This window comes from Dipodomys ordii, unplaced genomic scaffold, assembly GCF_000151885.1.
Source record: "Dipodomys ordii isolate 6190 unplaced genomic scaffold, Dord_2.0 Scaffold72, whole genome shotgun sequence".
Lineage (NCBI taxonomy): Eukaryota > Metazoa > Chordata > Mammalia > Rodentia > Heteromyidae > Dipodomys > Dipodomys ordii.
The window spans coordinates 6,729,422-6,744,890 of record NW_012267288.1 but is presented as its reverse complement, the minus strand read 5'-3'; the positions used below and the strand labels follow the sequence as shown (position 1 = coordinate 6,744,890).

Below are 15,469 nucleotides of genomic sequence, written 5' to 3'. Positions count from 1 at the left end.
ATTTGGCAAAAGGAGATTTGAGCCATCTTTTCCCTTCAACCAAATTCTTCCTTTCTGTGTTCTAGAATAAAGCGTGGAAAACTAGGTTAGTAGTGATTGGTGTTTGCAAGAAAAAGATGTGTGTGTGTGTGTTTGTGTGTGTGTGTGTGTGTGTGTGTGTGTGTGTTCAGATACTTGTTCCTTTAAATAAAATAAAAGAAGTAAGCCTGTTAGTGACTGGATAGGCACTACAAAACCAGCAACTAGATTCCCTATGAAACACCTTGTATGAATTAGAGAAGTAGATACATGTCTTACTTGGAAAAAGCAGGGCACAAATGGAATGGATTTGAGAGATAGGATCCTTCTCAAGGTATAAGGAATGAAAATAAACCAGAGATTCTTTTTCTAGCACCAACTTAAGAAAGCCTTTACATGTGGAAAAAGATACATTTCATCTCTCTCTGGACACTGATCACAGTGTTAATGAGTATAGCAATCTTACACTAATTTCAAGACCATCCTCAGTGTTTCATGGTTCTGTAGTTCTTCAAATACTCATTAACTACCTTTATTCTTTTTTTTTCTTTTTTTTTTTTTTTTGTGCTGGTATGAGGGCTTGAACACTGGGCCCCCTGAGCTCTTTTGTTCAAGGCTCACACTTTACCACTTGAGCCATAGTTCTACTTCTGGCTTTTTGTGGTTAACTGGAGAGAAGATTCTCTGACTTTTTCTGCTTGGACTGGCTTTCAAAGCATGAGCCTCATATCTCAGATTCCTGATTTGCTAGGATTATCCATGACTCCATGAAGAAAGAACAGGCTTATTGACTGTTCATTGTCAAAAAGTTCATAGTCCTTAAACTCAGATGTTTTCTCCTTGACATAATTCAATGCATGTGTTAATGTAGCTTGGGCCTTTTTAGATGTTCCAACAAGAACTGAGGTAGGGGAATCTCTACAAAGCAGGCAGGTTTCACACTGCCTGCTTTGGTTAAATAAAGGTCTGTTTATGGGGCCCAAGATCCTCATGTCCTCCTCTAGTAGCCAACAACCCTCAGCAAGCTTGTATACGACACTGTATGTAAAGGGGAAATGTTAGATCTTCCACTGTCTTGGCAATATTCTCCCTTATAAAGTTTGGTATATGAGCAAACATCCTTGATCCTTCAGATGTCTGTGAAAAGCTTTCAAAAGGCTGTGTGGGATTTGAGGATAAGTTCTGAACCAAAAGGTTGAAGAGGAAAATTGGGTTGCTTTGAATACGCATGCATTTCTAATACAGTCTTAGACAAATAAACTGCAAAACTCAACAAATAATAAAAATAGAACTATGTCCTAGGGAGAAACAGATACTGAACTACTGGCAAAGTAAGGATAGCAGAAAGCAGTCTCAGAACATTCTACTTGAAACAATGAAACTTATAATTAACTTACATATGGTAGTTTGCTGTTTACAAAGCATTTCTACACACAATATTTTACTTGAGTCTTGCAGCAATCTTTGATATATTCTTCATTGTTTTCTTAATTACATGGTGAAGAAAATTAAAGTTGAAAAAGATTATGTAACTTGCTAAAGGCCAAAACTATTATGTTAAGAAAGTACACAGTAAAGTTGGGCTTGAGTAAATTAAAAGCCTTCCCTCTTTCTTCCCCTACCCCTAAGTAATTAACATTTGGGAATAATTTCTCAATGTAATTTGCTGGACATTATTTGTTTAATATTATGAGATTTGATTTCTTTTTTATTTACTCTCTATGAAGCTATCTCTGTACTCTGTAGAAGAATAAAAGCCTTATACTTGACTTACTTTAACCATGATCTTCCCTTTTCCTTTCCATAAGTTAGATTCTATAAAAGTAGTTTATGTATAATTTCCTGGCCACCTTCCTTTTCCATATATCCCACTGTACAGTCTACTTTGTAAATCCCTATCAAAATTTCCTTGATATTCTAAATTTTGAAAGTTCTTCACCCAATTTGATTAATAACTGTGATGAATAATTTTCTTTAAATTATAGAATTCACTCATTTCTATCTTCCTTCTTATCTGGTTATTATTTATCAGGTGTTTCCTGGAGTATATCATCTTGCAAAGGTCTACTAATTGTAATGTTCTCTCTGTTGCCTTTATACTTTCTCAATGTGCTTAGAGAAGGTGATCCATTTATGTCCACAATTTTATAACCACTCACAACACAAAGGCATACCCATTTTGCATCTTTCATCCAAATTTTAAGTCAGAGTTCCTAGTTTGTTCTCTGTAAGGTCCTCTGTGTTCAACTGTCCAACATCAAAACACTAGTTTCTTTTAAAATTTGTTCATTTTCCTTCTTACCTTTAATAATTTGCATTGTTTTGTCCTACAAAAAGAAACAGCTTATTTTTCTTTCCTATTTTTTATCCAATTAATGATTGCATTTGTTTCATTTCCCTGATGATGTTCTCTCTCATCTGTGCTTACCTATCTGTTACAATACATATATTCAGCAACTTTGCACCTGTAAAATATCTTTTCTATTTAGTTTTAGTTTCTCTTTATGTCAAAGTTATAATCTATTTAATTTCTTCTGAAATTTGAGCATTCTAACATCCCTTTAGCAGCTTTAATATCTCCCAATACTAGTAGACAATCTTTCACTAACACCCTTCATGGATCCACTTTTACAACTGTTACTAAATTCTTTATCCTTATATTTCATTTTTATATGTATTCTCATACCAATTGCCCACATGCATGATATATATTTAATTGCATATGTATTCAACATGCACTTCAAGTTATTCCCTAATGTATAATATTCTTTCATGTCTGTGTACATATTCTAACAACTGCTTCGCTCCCTCTTATGCAATATTTTTAACTAGAATTAAAATCCTGTTACCATCTCAAATCTAATCATATGAAGCAGCATTAAAAGCTTTTCAAGCTTTTCCAGAGTCACACACACACACACACACACACACACACACACACACACACACACACACAGAGATAAGGATCTATCTATCTGTCTGTCTATTTATCTATCTATCTGTCTATTAGGATATCAATGTGTTTTCTGTGATGTCTTTGGCGTAGGCATTTTTCCTTAGTTTTTAATACTCAAGGCTAGCACCCTACTACTTGAGTCACAGTTCTACTTCCAGCTTTTTAGTAGTTTATTGGGGATAATTGCCTCATGGACTTTCCTGCCTGGCTGCCTTCAAACCTCAGTCCTCAGATCGCAGCCAGTCAAGTAGCTAGGATTTCAGATGTGCACCACCAGTGCCTAGCTGGATATCAATTTCTTCCTTTGTCATTGTTTGCAACCATATTTGTCTCTGTACAAACTAAAGTCTTGGAAAGTATCAAACTATCCATCTCTATGCCAAAAGAGCCTAGTACAATGCCTAAAAGGTACTAAGCATTCTTTGCTTAATAAGTGATGAAGGTGGAAAACTAAGTTGCTCTAGCCTGTATACTCACTTGCCTTTATTTCTACTTTAGCCTGGTAGTATTTCCTGTACAAAAAGTGTTAGATGACAACTAAGGAAATTGCTGCTGAATAATATTTTTTTTAACTAACTAAACTTGATTTAAGGAAGAAGTACACAAGATACATAAGCCTTAAGGATAACTTTCATTTATAACTCATTGCAGTTATTAATCAAAACTGGAATAATTATTTATAGTTTTGTCCTTGTTTTATATATGAAGAAATAGAGGTTCAAGGAGATTATTATGATGTGCCAAACGTCCTAAAGTAAACAATAAGCTATTTTTTACTCCTGTGATACTGGTCACAAAATATTTCAATTCTCCCACTGGAGACATGGAAGGAATTCACTTCTTCACAAGCTAGAAGTTATACCTGGTCATACCATTTGCTTAGAACAAAGAAATCTGTCACTATCAGAAAGTCCAAGAGTCAGCTTTTTCTTCTTTTTCTTCTCTGCCATAGCAACTGGCCAATTCCAAAGAAGATGGTTGTTCCTTGTGACTGGGGCTTGAAAATAATGTGAGATGAAGTTATTTGCAAGAAAAAAATCTCTTTTGTTAAACTGCCCAGATTTTGTTGACATTTCATTCATAGGGTAATGTGACTCAACTTAACCAATGCCCACATAAATCATAACTTCAATATTAAAGTTTGAAAACAAATATAAATAAAAATGTTTTTGTCAGGTCAAAAAAAGTTAAAAGAAATAGATGTTGAAAACTCATCAAAGATTTATGGAATCAAAAGACAAATGAACAAAGAAGCGGGCAATAGGAAACCCATTTTTAAGCAGTTCAACCATTAAAAAAAAGAAGGAAGGAAGGAAGGAAAAGGAAGAAAGGAACTAGAAATAGAATTAAGCAATGGAGATTATGCAGACAAAATATATCCCAGAAATACAATCTGGGGCAAAGGCAGGAGAGGTTGATAACTAATTAACATCAATGTGAATCAGAAATGTCTTATCTAAAATAAGGTTACCAATTCAAATATTAGACCAAATATGAGGATGAAACCAAGCCAATTTAAAGAAAAGTCAAGGTAATTCATCTCAATCAATTGCATAATTGAAAAGGCATAAGTCAGAGAGGAAAAAAATCCTCTGGAATTGAAGTACTTCTCCTAGACTATCTGGGTCCTAATCAAAACAAGGATGTATTAGCTTCAGATCTCTTTACATACATTTTCACATTTAATCATTCACCTCAGTGTGATTCTGTAAGGGAATTAAGCCACATAGCACCATACTAGGAGTCAAACCCAGTTTGATCTAATGCCAAATTATGTGTTCTCAGACACTAGGCTAAATAGCCCTCTCCCATTTATTCTTTTGTCTTGTACAAAGAGAGTAATTATCAATAAGTGGTTTTGCCTCCCAAAATAGAGCCAATCTAACACTGAGCATAGGACAGAAGTAAAAGCTAATCTCAGCAGGATGAATTACCAGAAGGGTTAGATTGTGATCTAAATTTGCTTAACAATGAATTTAACTCACACATGGGAGGAATTCAAGTTTCTCTTCCTCTTATCTCCTCACCCCATTTTGTGTGAGCCAAGTACAAAACATATTTCAAAGATACATTAGTTCCTCCTTTAAAAGGGAGCTTAACAAGAGGAGTAAAACTCTTATAATGAAAAAAGACTGAACCATAGCTTTATTTCCAGTTGTGTTTTGACAATTTATTTTCCCTCCAATGTATTATCTTTCCTTCCTTTTTTCCTTCCTTCCTTCCTTCTTCCTTCTTTCCTTCCTTCCTTCTTCCTTTCTTTCTTCCTTCTCTTCCTCTTTCTTTCTCTCTTTTACTCTTTCTCTTCTTCTCTTTCTTCTTTCTGTTTTTTGGCTACATTGGAGATGGACCCCAGGACCTTTCATATTTTAGGTAAGCACTCTACTTCTTAGCTAAAACACAAGAGTCTCCAAATATGCAAAAACAAAGAAATGCTGAGAGATTATTTTTTTAATGGTTATTGGTGGTCCACATTCAAAGGTAGATATTTGACTTGACCCTGAGTTCATATTGGCAACCTGAGCAAAGAGGACATTAGAAGAAAGCCAAAAGACGAGGTAAGGGTGAATCATGATGAAATGAGAAAGTACATTACATTCATAAAATAGCAAATAATTCAAACACACACACACACACACACATACACACACACACACAAACTCATACCAAGTAAATCCTTCTTCCTACAAGAGAATGAAGGGGAGTGGAGATAATGAAAACCTGCTTCTAAAATTCAACCAGTCTCAAGAAGTACATATGTTAAAATTACCTAATAGAAAATAATGAAACCCAGACAACATCTGGCAAAACTGTACACCGTAGTACTCAGCCAGGGAGGAATCAGGAAGGACTTGCATATTAGGAGGATGAAATGCGTGCAGTAACAGCTTTAGGTGTCTTTTCCCACCAGACTTTCCATCTTGCAAGACTTCCATTAACTATTGAAGGTTCAGTTTCACTGTACTTCATGATTCCTACTTTATTCTTTGAGTTTGGACAAATGAGTGTTTTTTTTTTCCAAACTCTAAGAAGAGAAGGAATGAGGAGTGTGAGAAGTATAGTAAATCCTGCTTCTACATGAAGCAGAGCATCACTGACCCCCGCGTAACAGGACACAGCTGGCAGAGAGACATGGTCCCAGATCCCAAGAATAGGGAAGGTAGAATTGACAGTGGAGGTTTTAGCAGGCAGGTGGGAAGGACTACTTGGGTGGTCTTCACTGCTGATCTTGATCTGTCCTGTATAGATGTGTGAAGCCTGAACAAAATATATCAATTTTAGGTTTGGAGTCCATTTTGTTCGGGAAATGCATCAGCAACTCTCCTTGATCCCCTTGAGCCCAAATTCCAGGAACAATCCACTAATCAGCAGATAACAGGAAAAAAACCAAGTTCCAGATGTTCCTGCAAGTTAAAGACCACTTGGTTGCAGTTCAGACCATCTGCGTTAGCCAATCATTTCGAAGAGCATCAACTTCATGAACCAGCCAATCCCCAGTACCTGGAATGTTCCCGCCACTGGTTACGCTACTCATCTTTTAGAATTATTTTATGATTTTTCCGCGGTGGGATATGATTTGTTAAGTGTTGCAATGACGCATAGAAGTCTCTAAAAACCCTGTAAATACCCTGCTAGAGGAAGGGTCGGGGCTCTCAACTCTGACCTGCTATGTCGGTGATGGTGGTGAGTGTGCTTGCATCGGAATCGGCTCCTTGGTAGTCTTTGGGGATCTTTATCTGGGCACAAGAGATCCATCCTTGGCACAGCATGGTTCTAATAACTTTCAGAAAATTAATTTATGTGAAAGAGAAAATGCAGGTACTGGCCCCAAGAGACCAATATCTCTATCCATTTAAAGGAGGAGGGGATGACACCCTGAAAATAGATACCAACCAACAGGAGGAAATCTCCTGCCTATTGTCTTATTACTGTAACCACCATGAAAGTACTTCATACTCCCTGAGCCTTCTAAGATGACATGAGACGAAGGGGTCTCCTCCATTTCTCACAGGGATGGCCTCAAATGAAACTATTTCCTTCCATCAACTTCTGTCTCCCAAGCTTTGGACAAAGCTCCAAGAACTGTGACCATCAGATTCCAGTGACTTTAGGACTTGGGTCTTAATGGGCAGCTGTGCTTCTTTTCATTGTTTTGCATGCAGAAATGCTCTAGAAAATGACTATTGTCTAATGGAGATATAGGCTTTGTAATGCTGGATTCCAGCTCATATTGGAATTAGTGGTCTGTTTATTGGCGTATCAAGTGCTTCATAAGAAGCATAAACAAATTATTGCTGTGTCGACATTTGTTGTTATTTTCCATAGTATATATCTGTGCCAGAAACATCTTCCAGAAACATAAAGCCCTCAGAAAGGATAATTTACCTTTTTCTCAGGATTATTAAAAGGTTTAAATACCATGTTGCTTACAGTAGAGCTCACGAAGGTGCGATGTATAATGGTGAAGATTGTCTCATTAAATCCTACATAAAGTAGGATTGCATTTTTTTTTTTTCAGGAGAGAAAGGCTGTGATGACTTAACCTGATGGCTAGTTTGAGTGGGTGGAGAAGTGGTTAGATTAATAAAGCCCAGCTCTGGGTGTGGCAGAGGATTAGCTAAGTGTGATTGACTCTGCAGAAAAGGAGAGCCTGCTAATCCTTCACACCTTACTTCCTGTCTGCTTTGCGCTGCCCTGCCCTCCTCACCGTGGTATATTCAAATCTCTGAAACAAATATATCTTTTGTTCTGCTTATATATTTTGTCACAGGAACAAAAATCTCATCAAAATTCTAAAGATTTCATGATAAAGTAGAACATGGCTGAGATTCTATGCCAACAAATATTACTGAGCAAAGCTGCTATGCTTTCTACAGTCATGATAAATGCCTCTCTCCAGTAGAAAAGATTGTATACTGTCTCTCAATATTAGTTACGTTGGTTCTCAGTTCACCATAATTTTGTTTTTATCTACATTGCCAGTTGCTCTAAACAGTATGAAATTTGTGAAGATTTGGCAATTTTCCCACCATAATAACCCAGTATTATTTTTTCAAAAACAATGTACATGCTATCTACTACACTTTATGTGCTGCAAACAAAAAGCTAATCCAACGTGACAATAGGTGGGCTGGTAATGAATCACTTGGGAATTTCATGTAGGTTTTGCATAGAAGATATAGTTACTCATGCACAAAACTCAGGAGTTTCTTAACCCTTCGCTGCTGGTCAGGAAATCACAGCCGGAAGCTGGGACAGGCCAATAATGTGATAAGCTCAATTCTCCACACAGCAGGAGCGAGAGCTTTCTATCTCATGACAACAGTTCGGATGACTTTATATAAAAAGTGGAGGAGAAAATTATACTCCCCTCCCACATATCAAGGAAATGCTTTCCCCATGGAGTGACTCAGCCTGAAACCCTAAACAGGAGCCTGGTCACAGCATGCTCTAGGCAGGCGCAGCAGGCTCCACATTAGCTGCCTTCCATATTTGTGGGGACAACACAGAACTGAGGCTGCCAAGAACAACAGAAGCTTCTACCTTGTGAGCAGGATCTAGTCTCCTAGCAGGAAAAAAGACACCCACTCGTCAAGCTCCAAAATGTGACACTTTTCTACTTGAGCCACCAGCAATATGTTTAAACAGACAAGAATGCACACTCATTCTGTCTCTATCAAAGTCATGATTATCAACAGTTTTAGTACTAACAATTTACCAAGTAGTCTTTCTATGTCACATATAACAGCACATTCAAAATAATACTTACATCACTGGACATATGTATTACTTTTATCTACTTTGCTTAAATGGCAACTCCTTTGTGCAACTACGTAAATTTTTTTTAAAAGTTTAAAAAATAGATATATTTTTAAATAGACGCATTTCATTTTAAAAATGAAATATTAAGTTTCTCAGACTCAGATATGATAGTTGCCTAACCAGAAATATTGAGCCACTGTTGCCCTATGTGTTCCTAACTTATTTTAAGAAGCCTAGAAGTCAGGAGAATGGTCAAAATTATAGTATACATTACAGAATGTGATGAGAATCCACAATCTGATGAATAATCAAGAAAATGATATTGATGGTATTCTGTAGGTTAAATACTATGATTTGGTTTTACTAGAGTATGGGATTCCACAAGCTCATTTATTCTACCTAAAAAAGTTATAGCTCTTTTACCACCCAGTATGTTTACTTGTGTGTAATTTATAGGCACTTTATAGTTACAACAAATGAGGGAAACCCTGCAACCTATGATTCTATGGTTCTAGTTTAACTCATGTACTATATTTTTTTCAGATCTTTCAGTTTCCTTATGAATGGCACAATATCATTCTGTCTGATGGAAGAGTAGAATTCCATTTTATATTTCTCTATCTATCTATCTATCTATCTATCTATCTATCTATCTATCTATCTATCTATCTGTCTGTCTGTCTGTCTGTCTGTCTGTCTGTCTGTCTGTCTGTCTGTCTGTCTGTCTGTCTATCTATCTACCTATCTATCACATTTTCCTGATCCATGTCTACTGAGGGGCATTTAGGTTAATCATTTGGCTATGGTAAACAATTCTGCAATGAACATAATTGCATTGGTAGCTTTAGTGTGGCTTTGTTTGTACTCATTTGAATAAATGTCCAGGAGTGGAATTGCTGAGTCATAGGGAAGCTCTATGTTTAGTCATTTGAGAAACCTTCATATTGCTTTCCAGAATGGTAGAACAAGTTCACATTCCCACCAATGTGTACTTGGACATGTTAAATTATGCAGGACTCTAGACATTCACACAATGAGACCAAAGGAGGATATTCATATGTTATGGGCATATGATGATGTAAATGATGTATATATAAATTAACTCCAAGAACTAGAAACAAAAGGTTTTATGTTATTTTGCCTCTTGTTTATTTTTTCCTCCTTTGTTGTTGTTTTTTATTTCTATACTTTTTGTCTTATTTTTAAGTTTATCTGTTTAAGTTTATCTGTTAGGGAGAATAAAAGGGAGCATAGAAATGGTGGGACAAAGGGTGAACAAATACATCAGTGACACTCACTAAATAATATGTTGAAAATGAACAATACAACTTGTGGGGGAAAGGCTTATGAAGGAAAAACTTGGAGGAAAGGAGAGAAGAAGTGACACTGCTCAAAAGAAATGTACTCATTATCTGACTTATGTAACTGTAACCCTCTGTGTTTCCATAAGAATAAATTTATTTAAAAGCCATAGCTCAATTCCATACCTCAAATATACCTTTAAAAATACTTATTTTATAAATTACATAGATAATGTCATGTGTGAGCTGTTAAATTAATAATTTTAAATTTTACTAAGTTGATAGATATAAACATTGGTTATTAAAAGCTACCAAACACACACATGCACCAGTGGCTCATGCTTATAATCCTAGTTTCTCAGGAGACTAAGATCTGAAGACTATAGTTCAAAGCCAGCCCAAGCAGGCAATTCTGTGAGACTCTTATCTCCAGTTAAGCACCAAAAATCCAGAAGCAGAGCAGTGGCTCAAGTGGTAGAGCACCAGCCTTGACCAGAAAAGCTCAGAGACATTGCCCAGGCCCTGAGTTCAAACCACAGAATCAGCAGATACATACACAAAATATGTAAAGCACATAAAATCAGAAAAGTCAATCTAATAAACCTTTTTTTGTAAAATAGTGTGGGAAAAGAGTCAATTTGCCAACACAGTATTATAATATGAAAAAAATTGATGTTTAAATATCTCTGACACATACCAGTCATATATATTGAACATCAGGGAAAAGATACCCTTCATAATCTTCAGATAATAAGTATGCCTTCAGGTATCTTTTCAAAAGGGCAATTTATTACTATTGTGATACTCTGTTTACTAGTTACTCAGTAAATTTAAACTTGTTGGAAAAGAAATATATATATATATATATATATACATATAACTACATATATAGTAATTTTATGTAGTAATATATAACAGTAATTTATATAGCAGTAATATAGTAATTTAAATAGTAATTTTTATAGTAATATATATACTATATATACATATGTATTTAGTATTTTCATGTTGTCTTGGTTGCAAATGTAGTGATCATAAAATTAGAACTGTATTTTTATTTATAGTTTGTAATTTGCTTATAAATTCCATTTTGGAAGTATATCTTATTCATAATTTACAATTTGCTCGTAAATTCCATTGAAGTTTTGCATCAATGGCATCACTGTCTGCTACCAAATTACTAAACATCAATTAAACTTATTGTCAATACATTGCAATTTTTGCTTTTTTTTTTTTTAGTGCCAGTTCTGGGGCTTGAACTCAGGGCCTAGATATTACCCCTGATAGAGCTTTTTTTTTTTTTTTTTTTTTACAAAAGATTAGTGTTATACCATTTAATTGGAGATGAGAGTCTCAGACTTTCATGCCCCGCCTGGCTTTGAATTATGATCCTCAACTTTCCAAGGAGCTAGGATTATAGGCATGAGACATTCTGAACATCTGTGGTAATTTTTATTGCCACTTGTTTTAGGCATTATAGCAAATTGATTCCAGCATTATTATGACTTATTACTAGACTTATGATGATTTAACTTTGAATTTAGACTTTGTGTTGATGATGAAAGAAGAAGCACACTCAGTTGAAGACCTACTTGAAATTTTTATCTGTTTACAGGCTAATAACATATGTGGTTTAATTCTTTCTGAGAGAGCTACAGAGTTGTGGCTAGCTATAATTCTTGTCTGCCACAGAATTACAAAGTGAATGACTGACACTCTGAATTATATTGTCTTATTAAGCCATGCTGTTCAGTAGGATATGTAGGTATATTAGATGTATTCTCAATATATCGTATTTTTAACCAACAAAGGGTTTGGGCCCCTATGTTCTTAAGCTACTAAAATACAAGCTGTAGCTTATAGTATGTCTAATATTTTAGAGTAAATGTCTCTCAGCATACTACTTCAAATGAAATTTCTCCATGTGAGCAATGCTATCTATCAATGACAGGTTTACTATAAGAGCAATAATTTGCCTCTTTATGCTTTCATAAACCTTTTCCCCAAACTCTACACAATAGATTTTAGTAATCAAGCCAAGTTTAATATAACACAAACCAAAATCAGGGTTGCCTTTACTTGAAGAATTATTTCACTACAATATCATAATCTTCATCAAAGTCAAATCTGAGATATTAGTCTGAAGTCTCTCCTCTTTTTTCTTTACTTTTTTCCTTGTTCTCATCTTTCTTTTTCTCTCTTTGTGCTTTATTATTTCCCAAGACCTTATCTCATAGTTTCAATAACACACTACTTTAACCTCTATTATTGTAATAAATCATAATTTTAGCCTATTCTAAAAGTCATCTGACTTCCTGGAATCTAACTATTTTCCAGTATCATTGCTAAATTTGTATCTTAAATGTTCCTCCAAAGGAACATGTATGAAAGGTTTGATCCCTAGCTTGATTCTATTGGGAAATGAGAGAAACTTTGAAAGGAGAGGTCTTTGGGAGAGGTCCTCTGGTCTTTGGGGCATTTTTTGAATGGTCAATGAGACCCCTGTCCTTTCCTCTTTTTATTCTCTTCCTAGTACTGAAGTGAATATCTTTTTTTTCCCATAGCTTTATTCTGATGGAAGGTGCCACCTCATGTGCTGTCTGAAAGCAATGGGGCCAAGTGGCCATAGGCTGAAATGTCAAAGCATTCCACTTCACAAGTTCATTATCTCAGAACATTACTCATTTGACACCACCACTTACAGCCCTACAGTGATTCCTCACGGTCTGAGTTTAGCATTGCATGTTCTGATTCATCCCATATTTATAACCTTAACTATACTTATTTAAGTTATGATGTAGCTAAGTGTGTCTCACCTCTTTCTCAATTTTTCCCTTTCAATACTATCATTTTCTTTGTCATTTTGTGTACATTATAGATTTCAAGATACATTTTAAATCCCACTTTTTCCTTGAAGACCTCTTTTCTCATCTTCATTTGACCGTGAACAACCTACAGAACCTTATACTTATTTGCCTAGACACGTGTTTATCTACTATTTTCTAGCCTTCTTGCCATTGTAAATTCCTTGAGAGGAAAGTTGAAACTTGTTAATATTTTACATCTTGTGCAGCACCATAAAGAATCTTACCTAATGTAGATGCCCACATTTATCCACTTACTGTTAGGCATACTGAAGTAGCAAAAAAATATATGAAAATAAGAATCATAGGTATTTTATGAGCCAGTTAAAAAATATCAGCTATATGATTGCAAGCAAGAAGCACAGATACAGCTATTCTGGGCAAATTTTGTCTTACATGATAAAAGGATGCAAAAGGGAATGGATAAAAGGATAGATTTCAGTATCCCTAAATAGTATTTAGTATGTTTATTATAGTTTGACTTCAAAAATTTCTGACATAGTAGTAGTTGTAATTTTACAATTATTCACAAGGAACAAGAACTTCTAAACTTAGAAGGGACTTCCTAAACTTAGAGTATCTCAGGTAATTTAGTTTAGGAATTTTTGCTGTAATCCCAGCATTTGGGATGTTGAGGCAAGAAACTCATGAGTTTGGAGTCAACTTGGGTTAGAGATTACCCTATCTCAAAAAAAGAAAAATGACTTTAAAGGGTGTCTTTCATAATATGGAGTATTACTAGTGTTTCCTGAATCAGTATGTAAACCATCAATGTGTTATTATTCGCTATCTTCATATTGATTCTTTTATATTCCAAACCAGCTTCTGTGTTTAACTTTTATCTCTAGTTCTCCTTCACATTCGTTAGTTTATTCCTGATGTTCACCATCAGTTCATTCCTACATGCCATACCTCCTTTCCATGAGTATCACCAACTATTTCATTTTTTGTCTCTTTCCTTATTATGTGCTATTGGCTCATTTTCTTCTACTGCATTTCTTGTAATTTTATCCCCTTAGTCATCACAGTATTATAGGTTCTTATTGTATTCTCTACAGATTACTGTATTTATTGTCTAAGCCTCATAAGCCTTTTGTGTATTTCCTATTGCTCAGTTGCCACCTTTTGCTCTTCAATACATGACTTAGCTGTGATTCATATTTATAGCCGAGAAGCATTTTGGGGAGAGAGGAAGATGATCTTAAAGTATGCCTGGTAAAATAATTTCTTAGCAAAGAAAATCTTGCTTCACATGCATAGTGAAACATTCTAAATATTTTACCATTCCGATGATTATCATGGACTATAATTTGTATTAATTCACTAACCAAGACAGCATATGGCCCTCATTTTTTTTTCTTTTGACAGCTCTAGTTTGAAGTTAAACACAATTATAAAGACAGAATTTCACAGTAGATTTACTTCTACTTCCAGTCCTTCCTGAAATGATAGGTTAACAAGTAGGAGAAACAAATAAAAGAAAAAAAGTGACTTTCTCTTTCTACCTGATATCTATCAGTCATATTATATTTAATAATGCATAATATAGGCTTTTATTTTCTGTGTATAAGTTCTTTTTTCCTCCATTTCAATAAGTTCCATTTTGCTAGTTTATCAGATTTTTTTCCTTATTCTTATTAGAGATAGAGTGTTTTCCAAGCTCAAATTCTTTCATCTAGTATTCTAGTTTCTTGTCTTTTAGGATTTGATGTTTGATTTAATTGATCTTTTTCTTTTTTCCATGCCATAAAATTACTCTCAAGCTGAAATCCTTGTAAACACAAAAGCCTGATGGCACCTGTCTCCGTTATGAGTAAGATCTGTAATATGTCCTAGTAAGTGATACTTTGTTTAATACAAAGCCAAGTAAAATCATATTACCAGCAATAGTACTTACACTCAGCATATTTCTGAAGTTGGGAAAATTCAGAGGGGCTGAGGTGGGCCCATTTTTCCTGGTTCGTCATGGTGGAGATGAGAAGTTTGCTTACATCCCAGGTGAGAGATTCTTCATTCAGGGCAGAACTCTATGCTTCAAAGATTCCACATTGCATGTTTAATGATAAAACATTGCAGGCTTTCAAAATATGAACTCTGTCCACATTAAACTTCTGTAGATGTTTGTAGTTTCAATAATGTATTAAGCACTGTAGAAAGAAAAGCATGATGTTCAAAAGACTAGCATTCTTTCACAGGGAAAAAAACTCAAGATTAAATGTTATGTATAAAGAATTTTGGATTTTTGACATTTTAACTACAAGTCTTAATACATCATGTCGGTAATTAAGAGTACAAAATGTGCAGACCATTTTTACAATGCCTAGCTTTACAAAAGTAAATTAATATCTAAGGATTTAAAGTCTACTTTCCAATAACTAAAATGAACACTTTTATCAGTCTGGACCCATCAATTCTTAAATATTTAAACATTACATAATAAATCAAGAACTAGCTTATCAATGGAATGTAAACAAGCATTTTAACTTCCTGAACAATTTGTCAGTTCACTAGACTTACATTACTGTGTTTGAATGGTGCATAATGAACATACTTTCATCATACAGCTCTAT

At 34.9% G+C, this 15,469-nt stretch overlaps 1 protein-coding gene across 4 annotated transcripts in view; it reads right to left on the bottom strand.

The window, feature by feature from the left end:
• The window catches only part of Dgkb (diacylglycerol kinase, beta 90kDa), a 543,021-nt gene extending 527,971 nt beyond the window's left edge, over positions 1-15,050 (bottom strand). For 2 of the 4 annotated variants that reach the window (XM_013024003.1, XM_013024004.1), the window contains exon 1: positions 14,797-14,866. In XM_013024003.1, coding sequence (XP_012879457.1) covers positions 14,797-14,866 — 70 coding nt within the window. Of the gene's footprint in view, positions 1-14,796 lie in introns of all 4 variants that reach the window. The other 2 variants (XM_013024005.1, XM_013024002.1) reach the window with 2 other exon arrangements.
• Positions 15,051-15,469: the final 419 nt, after the last annotated feature.